At 42.1% G+C, this 22,675-nt stretch overlaps 1 protein-coding gene and 2 long non-coding RNA genes across 5 annotated transcripts in view; 2 read left to right on the forward strand and 1 right to left on the reverse strand.

Annotated features, from left to right (window-relative positions):
* Positions 1-22,675, forward strand: part of LOC134087127 (uncharacterized) — a 377,321-nt gene that overhangs the window by 352,428 nt on the left and 2,218 nt on the right. Inside the window, exons 2-5 of one of the 2 annotated variants that reach the window (XR_009939806.1) lie at positions 14,108-14,355; positions 15,163-15,664; positions 16,256-16,363; positions 16,913-16,998. This is a non-coding gene — a long non-coding RNA (uncharacterized LOC134087127). Of the gene's footprint in view, positions 1-14,107; positions 14,356-15,162; positions 15,665-16,255; positions 16,364-16,912; positions 16,999-22,675 lie in introns of those variants that run through there. The other variant, XR_009939805.1, reaches the window with a different exon arrangement.
* The window catches only part of rbbp8l (retinoblastoma binding protein 8-like), a 56,800-nt gene that overhangs the window by 2,885 nt on the left and 31,240 nt on the right, over positions 1-22,675 (reverse strand). For both annotated transcript variants that reach the window (XM_062540382.1, XM_062540381.1), the window contains 9 exons: positions 4,586-4,677; positions 4,023-4,065; positions 3,817-3,912; positions 3,543-3,655; positions 2,859-2,934; positions 2,343-2,515; positions 2,153-2,193; positions 1,509-1,615; positions 181-955 (listed from right to left, as the gene is read on the reverse strand). In XM_062540382.1, the coding sequence (XP_062396366.1) occupies positions 181-955; positions 1,509-1,615; positions 2,153-2,193; positions 2,343-2,515; positions 2,859-2,934; positions 3,543-3,655; positions 3,817-3,912; positions 4,023-4,065; positions 4,586-4,646 (1,485 nt within the window). In that variant the 5' untranslated portion in view covers positions 4,647-4,677. The remainder of the gene's footprint in view (positions 1-180; positions 956-1,508; positions 1,616-2,152; positions 2,194-2,342; positions 2,516-2,858; positions 2,935-3,542; positions 3,656-3,816; positions 3,913-4,022; positions 4,066-4,585; positions 4,678-22,675) is intronic.
* On the forward strand, positions 11,887-12,554 carry LOC134088176 (uncharacterized). The gene is made up of 3 exons (XR_009939913.1): positions 11,887-11,973; positions 12,137-12,218; positions 12,458-12,554. It is a non-coding gene; the product is annotated as an uncharacterized LOC134088176 (long non-coding RNA).

Consider the following 22,675-nt stretch of genomic DNA (forward strand, 5'->3'; position numbering starts at 1 on the left):
CGTTTACAGAATCAACTGTCTTCGCTTGTAATGATCAGACTATGGTGTGTTTCAGGTATGAAATGAATATTCTATCAAAAACGCATGTAAACACCATAATCACAACATTGTTTTACACTGAATAAGATCAATACTCAGATTATTTCTCCCTGGCAAATAATCCGTCTCTGCGTTCCTCACCTGCAAATTAAACTCTCCCAGTGTCTGCTCACTCCGAGAGCCAGGTGACGCCACCGAGGATGACGACGGTGTAGGCGGTGATGAGGATGATGATGATGAAGAAGACGAGGGGCGGGAGGAGTCTGCAGAGGGAGGAGTGGCCTTGACCGGAGCCCCCCATGGACCCTTGACGGTTTTGGCACAGCCAGACTCTGACAGGTCTAAAGGGGTGTCGTTGTCCACGCTGTCCTCTGGCACACCATCCGCCACACCCTCACCTGGCTCACCCGCCGCACCTGCCGCACCAGCTGCATCGGCAGTCTTCCCGCTCTGGCTGGTCTCGGACGCTGAGGCTGGCCTGGACCCAGCTGTCTCTTCCACATTTTTGACACCCTCGTCGCCTTCTGACAGGCTCCTTGGGGCGTCTCCGTTGCCTTTCGTGGCAGGCTTGAGGTTAGCCCAGAATCTCTGTGCGCTGAGGACCCTCTCCTGGGCGGTTTGGTGGACCGTGCTGTGGATCATGCCCGGCAGCTGCAGCATTTTGGGGTTGTGGTGGATCACCGTTCCTCCCTCAGCCATGACGGACATGGTCACCCAGTCGGGGTTGTCCGTCAGGTGCCAGGGGTCGGGGAACTTGTGGGATTTGATGGGTTGTGGTCGGAAGGGGATCGGGGTGTGGACCTTTGAGGATCCCCACTTTTCCGCTGGTGTGGTGGATGTGGAGTTGAAAGGGTTGTTCTTCAGCAAGAGCATTGAGGGTGGGTACACACTTTCTGATGCATCCGTGCTTCTGGCTCTGAGGGAAAAAAAGGGTGGCAAGGATGGTCTAAGCTGAGGGACAGCACAAGAATACACGCTATCATTTTGAAGCCCTATTTGTGAAATGAAAGCATTTAAACACTGCTTTCACTCCCTTTTTATAAACACTTGGGGCTGTACACATTGAGCATGAGAGATGCTTTCACTTTCAATACACACGCTCCTGGTTGTGATGGTAATAGGACAGTGCTAGTAATAGCAAATGAGGCCCAGTGTATGTTTCTTGTATATAAAATAACCTGAGGCGGACATCCCGGGCCCAGACAGTAAAAGTCCTGCCATAGCTGCTGGGTAACCTTCTGGGTTACTAACTATTCCATGCTAGTCCAGCTGCTCCTTAAACACTACTCTACCCCAACACAGGTATCACTAACTATCTAATCTACCTGGCTACTAATTAGGATGAGCTGGTTTACTAAATGGTTGGATCAAATATTTGGCAGGACTTTTTACTTTCTTTATTCGAGATGTCCGCCTCTGAAAATAACACTTGCTCTTTGTGAGTAGTAAGTAGTAGTAGACTAGAGCACCTTCTCTGTGGAGCTGGGGGTTCCCGGCCGATACTCTGCACTGTCCTCCAGGCCGCGGTGAGAGGTGACGGCTGGGAGAGAGGAGGGCTGTTGTACCGAATCAGCTCCTGTGGGGATGAGCACAATCATCCATCAGCCTCAGATAGAATTCACTGAGAGCCAATTGAGAGCTTTCTCATGCTGAAAACAACCCAGCGTGGAAGCTAATATAGGCTTTGCTATTACACCTCTGAGGGAGAGGTGCCAGTAGCAATGTGAGATGTTTTTGCTAACTGAATGGAACTACTATATCAAAAAGTTGACCTCTGATGACGTAGGTGATATTTCTGGGTATGGAGACCTCTGATATAGGCCTACACAATATCATATTTTTGAAATGATCACTTTCACTGGCTGTGAGGTAACAGAGTAAAAAGGGGAAGTTTCCACACAGGAGCCTGGGACATACTGTAGCTCATGAACTGGTGAGAAGATGGGGCGGTGTTCACAGAACAAGAGCCTTGAGAACACCCAGAGAAGTTGAAGTCATTGTGCGCACGTCTCGTGTTTGTGTGTGTGTGTGTGTGTGTGTGTGTGTGTGTGTGTGTGTGTGTGTGTGTGTGTGTTTGTGTGTGTGTGTGTGTATGTGTAGGGGGGCCACTCACAAAACTCTGTGGCTGGCTCATTCCATCCGCAGGCTTGCTGTCTGTATGAGAAGATTGAAGACAGACAACATAAACAATCAGTATATGAAATTACTTAATTAATCTATTAATTAATCAGAACATTCATCTAATTAGTCCACACTACACTTGTAAATGGTCACTGCTCATTGCAGTGTTGCTCTGCTGTTACCCTCAGTCATGGAGAGGCCACCATGTCCTGCCTCACTCTTTTGGACGGTGCCCCCTGTTGGTGAAGTGGTAGACTTCTGGCCAGCACCTAGCATCAGAGACAGTGGAGAGCTTGGTGTTGGTGACTTCTTCACTTCTGGAGATGCTGTCTCAGCCGAGCGCCCATTCTGATTCCTGAAAACAACAAGAGTGAACACATGCACAAAAGAGATAAAAATACATTTCAACTATTTATGATCATGGCCTCTCAAAATCACACAAACAAACCACACAGCTGTACACAGGATTGTACTTACTTTTTTAGTGTAATAGATTCAGATATAGCGGGAGAAATAAGAATTATACTTCTAGGGAGGCTATTCACAATACATTTTCACCAGGCTTTAGTATGAACTAAGGTAATCCACACATATAAAAAAGTTCATAATGTATCACCACGGATGAAGTTTCAAATACTAGATTTCAGGGGTGGATACTGTAGGCTACTCCTCAGAAGTTGGAAGAGAGATGGGCTCACCTCAGAGCTGTACGCAGGTTCTTGACCTCCTCGAGCAGTCTCTTGTTGTCCCTCCTGAGTGTGGCTATCTCCCTCACTACAGAGTGGGGGGATCAGAGCTGTCAGTTGAATTTCAGCTACAGTGTGTCAGTATGAGAGCATAACTGCAGTGCCAGAAGTATTGAAGAAAATGTATGAATTTATGTGTTACATCAACTTCACAATCATATACTGTGCTCTTAAAAAAAATTGTGTCAAATTAGAATGCAGAAAAAAAGTGATTTTTATTCAAAACATGTAATTCAGCTTGTTATTTTGCTTCAACAACTTGTAGCACATTTATACTTCCCTGGCAGGACTACAGTACCTTGGGAACACTGTGATTAACTAGCAGGCCAGTGACTCTGAGAGCTGAGAGTTTTATTTTAAGCAAACTCAGACAATATAGCCTATGTAAGTAGGCTACTGCATCGCTATATAGGCCTAATCAAAATACTGTATACTGTATAGTATAATTACGGTGGCATATTGCTGTCACACTAGAAATAAAAAAAGGCTCAGTATCAAGTAATTACGTGAAAGTTTCAAGTAATTACGTGAACGTTTCTTGTTATAACAAGATCTTTTTTCACAGATTTTAAATTTTAACAGAATGCTACCAACTTGTGTGTATCTGTGGGGGTTTTAGCTCATAAGGGCTGATACCTAGGGTTGAGATGTGCTGGAGGCTCTGGAGCTGAGATGTCTCATATTCCTGCTGCCTCCTGTTGGCCACATCCTGTGTCACAGTACAGCGGTCACATAGCCCTGCCCGCAACCTAGTTGGAACACACACACACACACACACACACACACGAGGACATCACCTTCACATTCACACCACCGCCCTATCACACCACCCTATATATATATATATATATATATATAGAGAGAGAGAGAGAGAGAGAGAGAGAGAGAAAGACAGAGATACACTTCCCACCTATTCTCAAGTTGTTTGATATTTTCAGTCAAAGAGCGCTGCTGGTCTCGAAGCTGCTGGTTCCTACCGAAGAGCTCCTCAATTCGTTTCGCATCACTGTAAAGACAAGTCATTAAGCTTTTCATATACGCAACTCAACTTGTTGGATGGAAGTAAATCACTTGAAAAAAGTTATTTCACATGACAACTTTGGATAATGCACTTACGTGGTCTTCTGATTGGTCATTCCCAGCATTTTTTCCTGCCATTCTATGAAGGAAAATAGAACAGATTAAAACATTAGAAAAGTCCAGAACTTCAAGCCTGTTCAGTGTACACTTACAGTAATCTACACTCTTATGAGTTAAACAACACAAACTGTGTTGCCCCTATCTGGACATAGATATGTGTTAAAAAAACAACACAAGTTGTGTATTTTCAACACATTAATTTGTGTAGATCCTGTAAAACAGGACCTGCTCACATTGCACAGCAACACAATAAAGGAAGGATATTATCTAATGTCTAGTTGCCCAGCGTCTCCAGTGTTGCCAGATTGGGTTGAATGATTTCCGCCTAATCACCCCGCCGTCTTCAGCAAAAAAACGCCCAACAATGTTCTTCTCATAGAGAACCATTGAACTGAAATGTTATTTACCCGCCTACAGCTTATTTCCCCCCGCCGAACGAGGTAAAAAGAAGTCCAATTGGGCGGTAACCCGCCCAATCTGGCAACACTGAGCGTCTCCAGCAGTTGGAACAGTGGCATGAGACTACATCTTCATCTTACCTTCTACCTCTTGCTCATAGACCTCCTTTAGTTTCTGCAGGGCCTCCCCAACACTCTCCATCGTAGAGTTTTGATAGAGGAGATGGATACAACTGATAGGTGGAGAGATAAAACTGAACTTTAAATGGTAAACAGACTGGTTTTCTCCGGTCTTCTAAAAACACAACAGATATTTCGCAACACCCCCAATGTTTTCTGATATTTGAATCTCAGTATCCCTCGAATCTAGCCTAGAAATCTAGACGCACCCTAGCGGCCAAAAATATTTTTTGCCTAGCGGGTTGCACCGTTGAGGGTTGCACCGTTGAGGCCAAGCCTGCGCTAGGGTTGCACCGTTGAGGCCAAGGTGCGTCTCCAGGCCAGCCTAGCCAATCAGAAGGCTCTATCTGTGTACGGAGTCCTTGAGCCCGCCTTAGCTCACCTTCGGCTTCCGATATTGACGCCAGGGGGCTGGACCATGCGTCCTCGTTCGGCAAGTTTGGTGTGAGACGCAACCATAGAGAAAAACAAAAGATGGATGAGGCTAACGAAGCGCGACCGTTTGAATCGGCTTTGGAAGAGTTAGACTTGGGCTTTTCTTTGAAGGTTGAGCAGGTAGAAGCACTCAAGTCATCCGTTTTAAAGAAGGATGTATTTGCCGTTTTGCAGTCCGGATACGATTGGTCACAAATGCTGGCCTATTACGTGCAGAGGCAGTTTGAAGGACAACTATTCATCCCACCCACGGGCTTCAGCTCTGTGAATGGTCCGACCCCAGACTATAGGCTACATTTCTGTATAGTTTGGCTTGCCAGGCTACCTCGAATCTGTACATTTTACATAGTGGTGAAACATACTTGGACATAAAACAGGTTACCGTAATTTCCGGACTATAAGCCGCACCAGCAAAATTTAGGGAAAATCCAAATGTGTACATACATATGCAACCGCGGGTGTTGGACTGTAACCTGTAATATCCATAGGTTGAGAAGCCCCCTAGTGGCCGTTAGCTGTAAAAACACACAGATTAGCCACACTGTTGTATAAGGCTGGGATTATACTTGCTGTTAGACCAAGTGTAAGCATATGTGCCCATGTGCGACCTGCTGTGTCCCGTATACAGACTCGCTGCAGCATTATGCACCCAACTGGAGGTCTTCACTAGGGGGAGACTATAGTAACATCAGATATGGATGTGGCCATTACTCTCATGATTGCCCCCGCTTCGATGTCGATAATGCATCTTGCAGTCACCTTTTTTTGGAGTGATCGCCCCCTACTTTCTTATCAGTATTGCATCTCGCGGACGCGTCATGTTCGCTTGCGAAGACGTGCACGACCGACGCACCAAACGGCCGCAAAATACGCGAGGCAACCATGATGCGAACACGAACGCAGTGTCTGCAGCAAGTCTAAACCTGCCTTAAGCCGCAGGGTTCAAAGCATGGGGAAAAATAAGACATAAGGTTATCATCCTAAGAGAACATGTACTTTGTCAGTCTGTTTTGTACAACATTGCCAAAACTGGATGCATAGGTACACAGTCAACTTTGGTAGCAGGGCGTGTAGGTCATAACAGTTCATGTCTGTGTTCATGAAATAACCTTTAACTGATTCCCTCTCAAGACATGCCTTCGGCACAAGCTGTCTCAACCTCCTCATCATGCTGTTACATTGGCATGTCAGGATATGCTTCAAACAGTGTGTGAAGGAGTGCAAGAGAGAACCTGTTTGATAATGTGAAGTCATAATTTTTCACTGTCAGGCCTCCTTGCTCTTGGACATGGACAAAAAGACAAAGGCACAAGCATTTAGTCAAATGTTCTTTAGCTGTGTCACACCTGAAATTCTGTGTTTAAAGGTAAGGTATGGAATTTGCTTTTTTGGCCATTTTTGCCAAATCATTTGAAATCTTATTCCTAACCCACTTATAGCCACTGAGTTGGAAGCACTGAAATGGAAATTAAACACGTCAATCATCTGTGGAACGGGCAGGGCTTGAAAAACTCCAGCCAATCACATTCTTGACCCCCTACCATCATTTCACAGCTCGTTCGTCAATCTAACGGTCTTACTGCTCCCCCTCCCCACGCGCGCGTGACCTTCATGCACATATTCAAAGCTGTTGAGCTGCGAGCAACGGCAAGTCCTAAAACGAATCCAACTAGGCCTAGTGCGTCCCCTATGTTCCCCTCTTGTTGTATGTGTCACTTCATTTCTATACAAACTAAGACAGCGGATTCCTACAGAAACTCAAGCACCCACGCAATAAATAAGCTATGTAGAAAAAAATACATTTTACCGTGACTCAAAGAGTGTTAAACCTGAAACCGAAACTTAACCGCTTGGAGCTCCAGTGGAATACGCAAACAACCGGACCAGCACTAAACTTGGATATTTCTGGAAGTAAAAGCCCCAGTAAGAACCAAACCAAATTTTGTTCAAATATACACACCTATCGCTACTGAAAAAATGCAAGGTTAATTTATCAAATGTTATTTTGGTGTATTAAAAAGCATAATTGTTTTAGAATTCCGAACGAAAGGGGCGATAGCCTATTTGGTGCTTTTACGATAATGTATAAAATCATCTGCCTTCGGGGATTTGTGGAACTAGGAACTAGGAACAGTTTCATTGTTGAATCGTCTGACAATCCTCTCCCTTCTCGTGCCTGTTTTCTTGAACATTGCATTCGCCCAAATCGTTGCTCCATGATTATAGAAGTAGCCTAATGATTATAGTCTGTAGCCTAGGCTATCAGGCCATGTTATTGCATGGAAGTAGGCTACAGTGGGTTGACACACAGGACGGCTTGACGCCGAAACGCGTTTGTTTTTTAGGCATGGTGCTACAATAAAGAATAAAAAGATAACAAACTAGTGATTGCGGTTCTTTTGCACATTGGAATTCCCTAGAAGTGGCCACTTAATTCACGCACATTGAATTGTATTACAACTTATTCTGTAGCATTGCCCCGGTGTTATGTTTGTATGTCTGCTTTTCCACAACTACTGGTTTCTTTGCTCATGCTCGGGTTGCTCACAACAGCTGCAGGAGTTTTCTGTGCCATCACTACACTACAACCACTCGGACGAAAGCCATGTGAAATATAGGCTATGGGCTATTTTAGCAAAAAGTGGACCACAACTTCATTCACAAGCAGAGCAAACAATTCAAATGAGAAAAACCTAGATTGTCAGCTGAGGGGACGTTTAAATAGCCTAGGCTAACCATAGTCTTGAAATCCGTTTTACAGTGCTCGGGCCACAATCGGGCCGGGGACCAAGCCGACATTCAGCCAACACTCACTGAAATCCGTTTTACAATGTGTGAGCCAGACCTGGGCCAACACAATGCATGAAATCCGTTTTACAGTGCTCGGGCCACAATAGGGCCGGGGACCAAGCCGACATTCAGCCAACACTCACTGATATCCGTTTTACAGTGTGTGAGCCAGACCTGGGCCAACACAATGCATGACAGTCATTTCACAGTGTGTGGGCCAGACCTGGGCCAACAGAAACAATAAGAGTCATTTTACAGTGTGTGGGCCAGACCTGGGCCAACACAAACAATAAGACTCATTTCACAGTGTGTGGGCCAGACCTGGGCCAGAGCAAATTCAAAGTGTCGGTTACCAATGATCGGGCCATGTCTGGGCCGGGGACCAAACCAGAAGTGGGCCAACACACACTACCCTGAGGCAAGGTATAGGGCCAGAGGTGGGCCGAGCAAATTTTGCTATCTGGGGGACTAAAATTAAATGTTTCAAAGTATTTGAAACCCTTGTTGGTTTTACATGAATGCTGTGATGTATGGTCCAATAAAAATGCTTTAAATTTGAAAACTGCCTATGATTTATATGCAGATTAGGCCTATATCTTAAAGAACTGCTTAGCAATTCTAGTATTGACTTGACACGAATGGAATTCAATAAAACCCAGGCAATGAACTGGACGGGGGCTTTACATCGGGGTTCCACAATAGGGCCGCATTACAACCGAGCGCTCGGAGAGCAATCGGACCTAGATTCATGCCGAGGATTGGCCGCGGCTGATATAAAATGTTCGGTGCGCGACAGGTCGGCGCGCGGCTGAAATGTGGCTTGCGACACAGGAAATTACGTCATTTTGACGCCACATTGTCGCGCGACAGGTCGGGTGCGTCGAGTATACTTATAGCTTAATCGGTGGCAAGCTCCGCTTCAAACTGTTGGAAGGCTATTTAATTATTTAACGGCATTTAGCCTAATAGAACAACGTGGATTCTTGCAACTTCCATAGAAACAGAGCAGAGACTGTATAATGCACTATTTAGCATTGAGTATTGTTAAGTCACGTTTAATATACAGGGATGCAAACGGCGCGCCTTTTGGCGGCTGTCGCCTTTTTCACGTCTGTCTGGGGGACTTGGGTGAATCGTGTAGATCCGATGAGTTTTTTTTAAGGGGGGGGGGGGGGTCCGTTGCACGGTCTGATTATAATTTCATCAAAGATAATTCTGTATGGAAATTACTGAATACGTAAATGTACGGTCTATGAGACAGTAGCCTGTAGTGTAGACATATGAGAAAGCTGCGCACGCAAAGCCAATGGAGCAGCGCGCGCGCACCAGCGTACCGCTTACTGTATTGCATTCGCACTGAAAGGGATATTTAACACACGCCTTACGCATGTCCACCTCTTGGCAATAAGGTTCGTTCATCATGCACACCACACGATGGCTTATAGAAGCTGGCTCTGCTGACATCATCAATAAAATAAAAATTATAGTCAGATCAATCGGCTCGTTATGTCTCCCGCAACATGTCCAAAAATAGCCTTGTCTTAAAAGTGTCGGAAAGAGTAGGCAGAGCCCCTTTAGGGAGAGCCGGTCCACTCGCTATTAACTCCATTGTACCTGCATTGTACCTGCAGTTCCAGTTGCAGTTCCACTAGGGGCGATCACGAGCAAGTGATCAAACAATGGGGGTCTATGGGGCTCTATGGGGCTAGACGGCTAAATTGGTCTTTTTCACCTGATTGTCATTAAAAAATCGAAGATTGGAGTTTAGTTTCTGCAAGCTCATATGGGTTATAGGTCGAAAGTTGAATGAACAATTACTTATGGCCCTTTGGTTTTTCACAGGCTTGGTCGTTGTTGCCCATAACACACTAGCACCCTGCTAATGAATGACGTCATTGACACGTTTGAAAGGCTTTTTAGAGCAATTAAGGGACTTAAAAAATCTAATACTCAACCGTGTGTATTTTCCTTGACCCCCCTTTCACATGCAATATTCCGATTTCTACACAAAAAAATATATCCAGAGAAAAGTGGATTTTAGGAGAAACTCCATTCACCTCCATTCATTCTCCACTTGCTCGCGATCGCCCTCTAGTTGCAGTACCATGCGGAAGTATTCAGCGAGTGGTCCTTCTCCCCTTATTAGACATTCTCTGGAGTAGGCTACACATCTGTCTGCTGTGTGGAGCATAACAAAAGTTTCAATGACTAGCCTACTTTGCCCATTATGGCAAGACAATAACGTGAGTAAAGTTAATTTCAAGTTATGTTCTGTTGTTTATGTAGTTGTATAGGAAATGATGGCCTTATTGCAGTAGCTGTCAGCACCGTTTTCATTGTAGTTATTACCCAGATAGCAAACTTCATTGATTTAAAGTTGAAAATTGGTCAGATTGGTTGATGTTTGGTTGAATTTAAAAAGTCAACATCAATTCAATGTTTAAGTGTAATCATAATTTCAATGTTGAAAAACTGGCGTTGAATCAACATTGCTTAAAGGTTGGGTTTCCCATGATTAAAAGTTAAGCATTTCATCAACATTGTTTCAATGTCATTGTTCCGAAGGTATGGGCCAAAGATTCTAGAATAGAGCTTTGGTACGCGCTTTAATCAACCATCCAATCAGCAAGCAGCATTTTATTTGAATTTTCTCCCGGAGGAGCTGGATCCTCTCGCTGCACTGCAAACGTTAGAGAAGAAGAAATAGAAGTAGCTGCTATCAGCTTAACATTTGTAAAGGTAAGTTCGACATTTCTCATTTTTTATCGGTCACTATTGAGAAACTAAACTAGAAAAAGTTGTTAAATGGGTTATTCCAAGATGTAGTTCGACCGTGTTGGTGAAAGAACTGAATTTGTTGTTCGTTAGTGCTAACATCATTATGCTAGTGAGTTAGATTAGCTATTATGTTAATATTCGTTTTTAGACTTGAAGTTGGAAAGGTTGCTATTGATTCACGGTTAAATTGTTATCGATACGTGGATGGTTAGTCTAGTGTTGGTTGGTTGGTTACCATTAGCAGGTAGCAGCTACATCCATTTTGAAGATTGGAGCACCAGAACTAACTGCTAACCGTTAGCTTATTAGCTTGCAGAGCTCCAGCCCTTGCCGTGACCCAGCTTTAGCTGCTAGCTGCTATCGAAGGAAGCTCTCGACACCTGGGACCGTTGATCCGCTGAGCTCGGTAGCTATTAATATTACCGACACACGTAAAAGAATGATCTGTATGCGTTGGCGACTCTGGTCGTAGGTGTGACCCACTGTTTCACTGACTAATCAGAAAACCATCATCAAATATTGCCTTTCAAACAATTTCAAACCATTTACTCGTCAGCCAGCGCTTTTGCTGCCCAAACTTCTAAAACTTAGGCAATCATTTTTCACTGCTAGCAATGCAATCCTAGTGGGTCGTGGTGGGCTCGTCAGTCAGCTCTTCCCATATGGAAAATATAGAACAAACTTATATGCCAGCAATGTGTTTTATATACAAAACTTGTATGATTTACTCTTGAAAATGGCCCCTTTCTCGTTTTCCTCATACAACGTCATACAGTCCTTACAGGTTACAATGTTTTATGTTTCAGGTTACACAGATTTAGCAAGGATCTTATAATGGTTTCACTGGCATATAAAAACCTGATAGATTAAGAGTAAATCATAAACGTTTTGTATATAAAACACATTACTGGCATTTAAGTTTTTCTATATCTTTTCCGTATGGGTTTTGCTGCTCAAACCTAACAATTCTCATTTTGGTAGATTGTGGTCGTCTTAAATATCTATATAATGTCATGTCTCATGACAGGTCTCATTAACAGTGGTCTTCTGTCACCACTGTATCCCCAAATTATTGTTTCTATCTTTTTGTTGCATAGCTTTAGCTCACTTCATCATCCTAGGTATGCCACAGCTATCCCCCCCTCCTCTCCATCTCTCCATCTCTCCATTTGAAACTCCAAATATATGCCTAAAGTGTCCCCTCTTCTTTCTCCTTATGCAGATATCCTGGCTCTTAACAAAGGCACCAGGCAGGATTGTTTTTTTTTTTTGCATTCCCATAAGCCTGACTTCCTGATGTCCACTACACTCTGTTCTCAATCTTCTCCAGTCTTTTGCAAACTGTGGTAAGTATCCCCAAATTCTTGTTTCTATCTTTTTGTTATATAACTTCTACATATCACCTCACCTCATCATCCTAGGTCTGCCACAGCGATATCTTTCTCCCTCTCTCTATTTGAAACTCCACATGTATGCCAAAAGTGTTCCCTCTTCTTTTTCCTTATGCAGATGTTCAGATGTCCTATAAGCCTGACTTCCTGATGTCCACTACACTCCGTTCTCAACCTTCTCCGGTATTCTGCAAACTATGGTAAGTATCCCTTCATTTGTTGCACAACTTCATCAAACTTTATTCTTTCTAGCTCATTCCTTTTTTTTTTTTTTTTGAAAGACATCTCTGCCCGAGTACTTTTCCTTTTTATTTTACTTTGTTACTGCTCTTACTCCTCCCATCCGTTTGTCCATGGAAGTAATTATTTGACTTAGAAACTCTCTAAATCTCATTACTTGACACGTGTGTTTTCTGTGCTCTCTCCTTTTAATAATCAGAATGCCTCCTTGTGTTGGATTCATGATGTTCACCATACTGCACGGCCTACTTTTTTTCTTCGCAAGCTATGGAAAGAAACTCTGTTCAGCTCATGAAACGGACTGTTCACATTTTTGGACTTTTGTGGAGGAAGCAGGGTATCCTGGTAATTTTATTTTGCAGCTACTATGCTCTTGTCATAGATACCTTGCATCCTACCCAGTGAGTACATTATACGATTTTGATTTCCAGTATCTGATGGACATTTTGACTCCCATGTTGAAATATGATTATTTTAGCATATTTTCTCATTACAACCTACAATTTGTATATATAGGCCCAACAAAGAGAGAAATCTGAACTGGCAAAGCTGCTCTATATGCATCACAGGTCGATATTGTTGACCTTCACAAATGACTTCCGTCAGTCAGTTTCAGTTGTACATTTAGATCATTCCAAACATTGATGTCAACACACTGCTGTTCTTGTACCTAATAATAACTTTGAGTTAGTCATGGCAAAATGTGTGCAAAATATGTGGTGGTTGACTTCAGAGTAAACACTCATTTTTGACAAAACCCTTCACATTGAACTTGTAGTAGAGTTGTTTGCATTAATTGAACAGGCCATCTTTGTTTTTTTGTATGTGAAGGTCTAACAAGGAATAAAATGATTGTTTTCATATTAAACACCTTTGTTATTCATTTTGCTTAGTAAGACTTGAGACAAATGTTAAGCCAACTTGAATTCATGGTTATTATGGCAATGGTATGTTTGGTGAACTGTGCTTTTTAAAATTCATTTTTACTGTTCAAAGCGCAGTTTGTTGCACTGTATTTATTACGGACATGTTATGCCAGCCGATACCGTATTCATAGGGTGCGTTCGTAAATTGCTCTCCGAGCACACTCTGAAACTTTTTTAACCGTTCGTAAATTCAGAGTGTGGATGGAATTATCGTTCGTTTATTCAGAGCGTCACACTCTCGGAGCGCCCAGAGCGTACTCTGGGCACTCCAGCTGAAAGGACAGAGTAGCAGAGTGTGACGTCACATCAGTCAGCTAGTAACGAATCTATTTCTAGTTACCTACGTAACGTTAACAGGTTAGCAATAGCATTTTAGTGCTAGTGCTAGAAGAACGTTTCCAAGTTGACATTACAGCGTTGCTCATCAAGATTATGTAGACGGTTTAAATAACTGCTCTCACATTGTTCTTCATCATCACTGTCAAGGAAGCTCTTGCATCAGTGGAATTGAGTTTTAAATAATACATAGCTGCTAAACCCTGTTTCAAAAGTGCCGTAGTGGCGTCCATATTGTAAACATAAACACAAATAATCGTTCGTAAATTCACTGGGAGTTAGAATGCTCGTCTTTTTCGAACTTCAGAGCGTTATTCTATTTTTCAGAGTGTCAGATTGAATTTACGAACGCACCCATAGAGTGCATGAGTGAGTGTCACGTTGTCCCGGTATCGCGATTTCCTGTTAACAAACGACCTGCATGTGGCATTTTCTATCGCCTCACCGTGTTGTTTATTTGAAAATTAAAATAAATGAATTTGAAACGGTAAAAATCACTACCATGTCGAGGCGTTTATGTATGCTTCTGGTGTACTAAAAGGAGACGTTCACGCTAGTGTGGGTACCTGATCTGCATGGGTTACCAGATCTGCATGGCGCGTCATAATAGATGATTTGTCGCCACCTCATTGGTCTAAAGCCGAGAGTAGAATTCGGCGGGGTTGAAGCGTAGCTGCTCAGGCGATGCCTGAAGTTAAAGTTTTAATATTTTAATATTTATAGAGGACCCTTTCACAACATGGCAAGTTCAATGTCTGTTCATTCGACGACGAAGACGAAGGTGACAACCGCGATGGAGTTATCTGACTCGAGAACGGACAATTATTATTACAAGGTAAGACATTATTGGTTGTAAAAGCATGTGCTACAGCGAAAGTGTAGTTTTATTGAGAAAAGAATCAGTTAGCAGTGAAATAGCCATCCAAGTTTAGCATTATCGTGGTAAAGGTTTAGCATGTCACATTCAAACCTCATCGCGGTGAAACGTGTTTGAAATACTATTCCAACTATTGGGTTTATTTTTTGAGACTTTATTTTTCGTAGCCTACTGCTAATTGTGTGGACTCGAAATGTAAAGTGTAACTGTGCTTTAGATGCGTTAGCGTAAATCGCTATTAGCATCCTAAACATAGAAAATAAATTAGCTTGCCACTGCTGTGTAATGACATGGTATCCCTGGAAATGCTTTAAAAACCTGACCAGCCAACATGGTACACTTATAGGGCACTAGGTACACTTATTAAGACCCCATGCATGGTGTTTCAACTATGTTGAGTCGAAATTTGAAGTATAAACATGCTTTAGGCGTGTAAACAAACCTGTCGTGATTTTTGCAAGTTAAATACAAGGAGGTGAACGGACATTTTAGTTACGTCTTTTCCAAGGGCTAGGGATCTCTCAAAATGTATTTAGTCTTTGATCAGACTTCTTGGGTATCTTCCTTATACCACATAGATATAGTTGCTACAGTTTGGAGTTGAAAATTCGAAGTGTAAATATGGTTTACATGTGTAAACAGGACACCTGATGTGTAATGTATGTTGATGAATAAGTATTATTGTGTACAGTAATGGGCTATTAGTAGGATCTAAACAGTTGATGTGTATTAGATGGATAGTGATTGAAATCTTATCTCTTCTAGAAAATGGAGCCCATTTTCCGCTTTGAGAAGGACTCAACGTCAGAGTTGACCCCTCCATAAAGGTAGTGGTCTCTGCCACTGCCCTGGTAAAGAACCCCGAACTGGTGCGCTCTGAGGCGAGGGCTAGAAGAAGGGAGGTGACCCCACCAACCACCGGCCTGCGAGCTGCAGCTCGGCCAGTACAGGGGTCAGACATTCCAGTGGCTACTCGGCAACGACGTGGGATACGCTGTGACCATCATTGTATCCCACAAGGGAGAGGGAGAAGCAGCCAGGGACAAACCTGAAAACGTATGTGCTGACCAGGGATGTGGAGAAGGCAGCACAACCGCCCCTGGGCACTGTCGGTCCACCTGTTGACGAGGGTCCATCGGATGCCACTCTTCTCGCTGCCGCCATGGAGGTCGACTCGTGCAGGCATGCCCCACCAGCCGTGACCCCCTTCTCCCTCTCCCAACCACCAGAACGTCCCCTTCTGGACACACCAGCCTCTGGCGCTCAGGTATGCTCAGTGATGACTTATTGTACTGTAGTGTGTGTGTGTCTGTGTTACCTTCAGTGCAGTACACTAAGGCCCTGTTTACCCGTCAATGTTTTTTTGCAAACCGTGATTTATTTCATCGGTTAGAAAACGTAGCAATTCTGCATGATTTTGACGACCAGCCAGCGACAGCGCAATAACCTGTGGCAAATAGTCTAGGCTACTTTTAAATCCACCACCTCCCCCTGCTAGAATAGCTAATGAACACGTACTGTAGCCTAATCAACTTAATGCAGAACTATATCCATGCGCATACATTTTGATTGAGCAGGAGAGATGGTCTGATACGCACACAGGCATACAACTAGGCTACATTCTATCCCATAAAAAAAAATAACTAAATTTACACAGTAAGCAATAATACAGCACAGCGCACGTTCAATGCATGAATGACAGCGTGCTCTCTCCTGTCTCTCTTTCATAGTTCATTGCTTTATTAAGAATGTTGTTGTCCCCCGAAAAGGGGGGGTGGTGGTGGGCCAAAAAAAAATGGGTGTGTGTCACCATGCTGTACGTATACTAACTAATATCTTCAGAGTTTGTCTTCCACAGATTTTTTTTTCTAGCAAGACCACCCTTGTCAGTCACTCCGCATTACTCCCGGCAGAGACAGGTGTCTTGTCCTACTTACACCCCACCTGTGGCCTGCACCTTGACGTGGTGAGTGGGCTTTTCAACTACATAGGTTTTACTTTCATGTTCCCACTGATAAGTTGAACACTATTCCCAAGATTGTTGTTATTTCATGGCAGGCCTCAACGAAAAGGACACCTACGGCTTTCACTCTGCATTACCCGGTAGAGACAGGTGTAATTACAATCTAGAGTACAATGTCTACCCAACTATTTGTGGATGATGTTACATGGCTTAAAATTCCAGACATGTTTAAGTCATTAGAGAAAAAAATGGGTTAGTTTAGGCTCCTCCGACTCACTACCATTTGAAATTATTGACTGGGAGAGCCCCCACCCCCTTGCCCTTCTCAAAATGGTACTGGCAGGAACACAGTATTAAGTCAATTAACTTGAATGTGTAGATAGGCTATAGCATTCAGACTGGATACCTAAACATTAAATGCATGCTATTTTTTTTCTTTCTAATTAATAGTTTGTCTGAAACGGTTAGCCTATAGCCTTATAATGTAACCAGCTAATCGACAGGACATAGTGTGCTAAACTATCTTTTCTTCATTTTAATTTAATTTTACAGACAGAGGTGAGGCAGAGGAGTGCAGAGAGAGGAGACATATTGTGGAGGGAAATGGAGAGAGGAGATCAGGAAAGAGGAGGGAAAGAGGTAAGACAACAGAGATTGAAGGAACAGAGATGGGCTAATTTGTGTGAGAGGGAACAGAGAGATTTCAACCATATTATTCCTTGAGTCGATTTAGCAAAGAACTTAAATCAATGTATGCATTGATTAGTGATTGCGTGACCTAGGGTGACCAGATTTGAGTTGGCAAAAAAGAGGACACTTCACTTTGTAGGCTATACAATGTAAAGTATAGTCCAGGCATGCAAACTGGTCAGGGGTGAAAAAGGTGAGACTCTTCTCCGACCGCCCCCCCCCCCCCCCCCCCCCCCCCCCCGCGCAGAAAAAAAAATCTTCCAAAGTGTGACGGACCCGCTTTCTTTTCTGATGATTTCATAGGCCTAATGGACACAGGGACACTTCACCGATTAGCATTAAGCTTTGTATCTTTAGAAAACTAGTCATGCTTTTGAATGGTCATGCATTATTCCTTCATTTTGCCTTGAGATGGGAGAAATACTGATTTCAATGTTGGACTTCCTGCTTTCAATGATGTAAAAATCATCATTTTACATCATTGAAAGCAGGAAGTCCTATTCATGGGTTTCACTGAAATCCGTATTTCTCCCATCTCTAAAGATACAAAGCTGCTAATCGGTGAAGTGTCCCTTTAAACTATAAGTCTGAATATTTGTTGGACCAAACCAGGTAATCAATAAACTTGCTTGAGACACACTATTTCAAACTAGTCCTAATATTATTATATAAAATAGGGTAGATAGGCTTCATTTTTTCAAATTGTTTTTAAATGTTTTAATATGCAGCCTAGGCTACTTGTGGTTTATATTGTGCTAGTGTGTTTAACCAACCAATAAAGTTATGTGAACTGTCGTCATGTTAAACTGTAGGCTACCTGTAGACACAGACTAGGCTACTGATCAGGGTCCTGTAACTCGACAATCAAATGTAAATTTACGTTACGCATGGTTTACGAACTCGTAATGATCCGGGTGTAACTGAAACTTGTCGCAAGTCACACACACTCAAACGGTTACGTGCGTTACGTGTGGTCTGAAGCAGTCGCAACTTGTTAACGTTACGTTAAGCCAAAGTCTTTTTAAATATAAGTGTCTCTGCTATAGCGAATCATTTGAGTTGCAGATCTTTTGCGCAAGGTCTATGCGCAGTGTGCTTCGAGTAACAGGGCCCACGTTTCTTAAAGACAGCATTAGCATGTCAATCAACTACGTCTCCGGACAAAACAAACCAGACCAGTTTATGAACATTTAATTCAACTGTCACATTAGCCTTTGATATACTGATAAAGTCTGCCTATTTGCTTCACCTTTTGCCGATCTAGATGGTTCAAACTGCACGTATTCTTCATCAAAATAACTCGTTAGTTATGTCTACATTTTTGTCTAATTTCGCTGACTTTCATAACATTCGAAGAAAACAACCTATGCCCGTTGCTTCACTCAGCGTCTTTTTCTAATAGAAGTTGAAAGTTTCAACTAGCCCACCTGTGAAATCCCTCGGCATCTCTCCTCCATCTGTCCAGAATCACTATTCCACCTGAGACGCATCTATCTGCGCGTTCTGTTCGTTGCGTCTTTGTCAACAATTAGCTTCCACTAATGTTTATTAAACGCATAAGGGCTACATTCACGCATCCCTTGCTGATCAGACACGTTTTAAATGCGGCTCTGGAAACACCTCAAGATGCATTAGCGTCTGCGCATGATTTTTAAACTCAGTTGTAAATTCAATTCACCTTGACCCCCCCCCCCCCCCCTAAATATTTTCTCATCGGATCTGCACGAATCATATAAGTCACCTATTTTTGATTCAAAACGGCGAATTTCGCCGAAAGGTGAGGAGTTTGCATGCCTGATAGTCACAACAATGGTAAAACAAAAATAATAAAAAATAAAACCTAATTGCACTTTTAAAGTTGAAAAGTTGTCCAATGGCTGATACTTTTCAGTCCTCCTAAACTGCCTGCTTTTGCATGATCTCAACCGAGACGAAAACATGGAAATTATGTTTCAATTCGTCAGTGAACTTGCACTTGCGTTTCGGCATGGCTGAAGATGCCGGATAGTTTTGCGCGTTGCCAGTGGTAAACAAGGAAGTATGCGCTGATGAGGTGAATAACCAATTAAATGTTTAGGCCGAGAATATCGACCAATGGCGGTAGCTCTAAGGTCAGGCTCTACACTTCAACTCAATGCAAAGCGAACTGTAGGGGGAGGGCGTGATTAGCCTAATATGTGAATGAAAGAGAGAGCAATGCAAATTCGGTGAAAACACGTTAGGCTAGAATAACAAAATCCCGGACGATTCTGAAATTCCGCCCGGACACATTTTTAGGTTTTAGTCAGGGGGCCAAAACTGATATTAAAACTTTGTCGGACACTTTTTGGTACAAGCATACAACCTATCCAGTATTGATATTTAACCCCTCAACATGAGTTCTAGACAGGTTGTCAGCTTAGAAAATGTTATTTTGTCCATTTTAACACTATATTCTTAAAAATGGAAAAAGCGGATTTTCCCCCCAAAGTGCTTCCTTTTTCTTCCAAGTTACCTACTGTAATTTTGGGCAAATGTGCAATATAATCCAACTTGTGTGCAAGCATGATCATTAAAAAACAATGATCAATAAATACCACAAGAGTATCACACCACAAGGGCCACTGTTGTGTCAGGGGGCCAATTCTGAAAAGGGCTTCCGTTAAGACTTTTGCAGGCATGTTTTGGTTCAAGCTGTCAGTGTCACCCTATTTTTTTTTTGTTAGAAGACACAAATAGGTAAGATATCAGGGTGGCTGTGAAGACGAAGTTAAAAGCTTGTAGGGAGAGACATGCAATGCTGCACAAGTTATAATATTTAAATGTTACAGTGAAAATGTAGAACTGTAGATGGTGGTGCACAGTGCTATTTAACTTCATTGATATACCAGGCTGTGACACAAATGATATTTAATGAACATATTACTATAGTTATTCATTCAATACAAACATAACTGCTCTCTCACTACTTTAGGGTTAGGGGTTAGTAACTAGTTAGCAATAACAACTTTGTTATAGTCGTATGGCAAAGGTATGTTTTTCCCCTGTAAAACCCGGGAAGTTAATTGAACTCAAATTATTTGAGTATACTGTAAAGCCTGGGAAGCTAACTTATCTGAAATGATTTGAGTAAACCGGATGCCTTGACATTTGAGTTTGGCAACTCATTTAATTTGAGTGTAAATAAGTCATTAAACTGGAGTTATTAGTATATTGTACAGTATGTATTGCATTTTGTGTTGGGATAACTTAAAGGAGTCAAGTAAACTACACTAATTTTATTCACCTAATAACAACTTGAGTGAATTGTCATGACAAGTAAGAATTATGTAGGCCTACACACGAAAAAATGCAATGTACTCAATGTGTGAGCTATCATTTTCTATGGATTATGGGTAAATGCTTCTTTGATTTTCTAATAAGTATTTGTTCTCTTAGCTGTTAATTGTGGCTTCTTCCTGTTTACCAGGTGATGGACAAAAATATTGTGTTGATGATTTTCAGAATATGGTCAGATATACCATTAAGGAGAAGCCCATTCTCAAAATACAAAGAACATTTTGAAGTTCACTTTTTCTTGGCCTAATGCAAAGTTGATTGCGTTTCCCAATTTGACTTTGACCTATAGTCACTTGAAAGTATCACAAAGTTGAGTATCCCAATGGTGTGATTGAGCCTCCTATTGTCTGTCTGTATTGTCTCTTGGGGAGATACAGACACATTATGCATGTTTACATTGAGTAACTATATTACCCCTCTTATGGACAGGATATGAGCTTCAGGAGTAAAGATTTCAGGATTTTTTTGTAGGTTTAAATTTCTATTAAATGAATAGGATTACTGCAGAATGATGGTAGTGAAACATAATATTTATCACCATGGCAGTACTGGCCATCATGATATACTGTATCTTCAGATTATCATTACGTCTGTCAGAAGCATTACAAGTGATCTAAGATTTTAAAATCAGCCCACAGGCCAAGTCTGTTATGGATAGTCATCTGCTTGATGGTGTGTGGTGTCAATGTAAATAACACAATAACATAACAGCTATAGTATAGCCGTAAATATAGTTTAACTATTGCATTTAAGATTCAATTTCAGTCAAGATTAATATGTGATAATGTGTTAAGAATACTATGGACAGTGACATTCTGGGAAATGTAATGTGTGGTCAGCCATTTCTTATTGTGAATATACTTCTTGCCATGATTACTTAATTGAAATGAGTGGCATATACAGTCATATATATTGGCACCCCATGCAATGAATAATGTATCGTGAATAAATAAATGTTCTTCCTTAAAAGACTGGGGTCATACGTATTGGCACCCCTATGTTAACCCTATGTTCTCAACTCCCATAGAGGCAGGCAGATTTTTATTTTTAAAGGCCACTTATTTCATGGATCCAGGATACTATGCATCCTGATAAAGTTCCATTGGTCTTTAGAACTAAAATTGCCCCACATCATCACACACCCTTCACCATACCTAGAGATTGGCATGGTGTTTTGTTCAGTTTTCTTCAGTTAGCCTATTAGCCTGTTTGATGCTCATTGAGCTCAATGCAAATCAAACCAGCTAATAGGCCAACTGAATAAAACACCATGCCAATCTCTAGTTATGGTGAAGGGTGTGTGATGATGTGGGGCTATTTTAGTTCCAAAGGTCAAGGGAACTTTATCAGGATGCATAGTATCCTGGATCCATGAAATAAGTGGCCTTTAAAAATCTGCCTGCCCCTACAGTATGTTAACCCTGTTAAATTCCCATAGGGTTACATAGGGGTGCCAATACATTTATTTATTCATGATACATTATTCATTCACATAGAACGTTGGTGTCCTTAAAGGTTGGATATGTTCTACTTTTATTACTTAAGGCATTAAGATCAATTTCCAAAAGATGATTTTATATTCCTCTTTTTAGTCAACTTGCCAACACTTTCAGCCATGACTGTATTTTACTCAAGTTGAAATTAGGTGAATAAAATGAGTATAGTAGTTTACTTCACTCCTTAAAGTTATCCCAACACAAACTACACACATAGAAATAACTCAGCTGAATGACTTATATACACTTAAGTTAACTTCCCGGGTTTTACAGTGCAGCCAAGCAGTGGTGCTCAGGTAGGCAGCCAACAGAAGGTACCCAGGGACCATGTCCATGTGCTCAGTCTGAGTCCTGGTCAGGGACATCAACACTGCCTGGTACTGCACTGACTTCCACTTTCCTCACATCCACATATCGTCAACTCCAAGCACCTGACCTGTACTCACCAAGCTCCAAGCACCTGACCTCTGTGGTTAAAAGCTGGGGGGAAAGCATGCCATCCTTCATGTGCCTTCTTCTGTTGGCTGCCTATACCCGAGCACCACTGCTTGGATGGGGAAAAATGCCTTTGCCATACGACTATTACAAAGTTATTACTACTAACTAGTTACTAACCTCTAATACTAAAGAACTGAGAGAGCAGTTATGTTTGGGTAGAATTGATAACTATAGTGATATGTCCATTAAACACAATTTGTCACAACCTGGTACATTAATGAAGTCAAATAGCACCATAGACCACCATCTACAGTTCTACATTTTCGCCATAACATTAAAGTATTACAACATGTGCAGCAGTGCACTGTCTCTC

The sequence above is a fragment of the Sardina pilchardus genome, chromosome 7 (assembly GCF_963854185.1).
Source record: "Sardina pilchardus chromosome 7, fSarPil1.1, whole genome shotgun sequence".
Lineage (NCBI taxonomy): Eukaryota > Metazoa > Chordata > Actinopteri > Clupeiformes > Clupeidae > Sardina > Sardina pilchardus.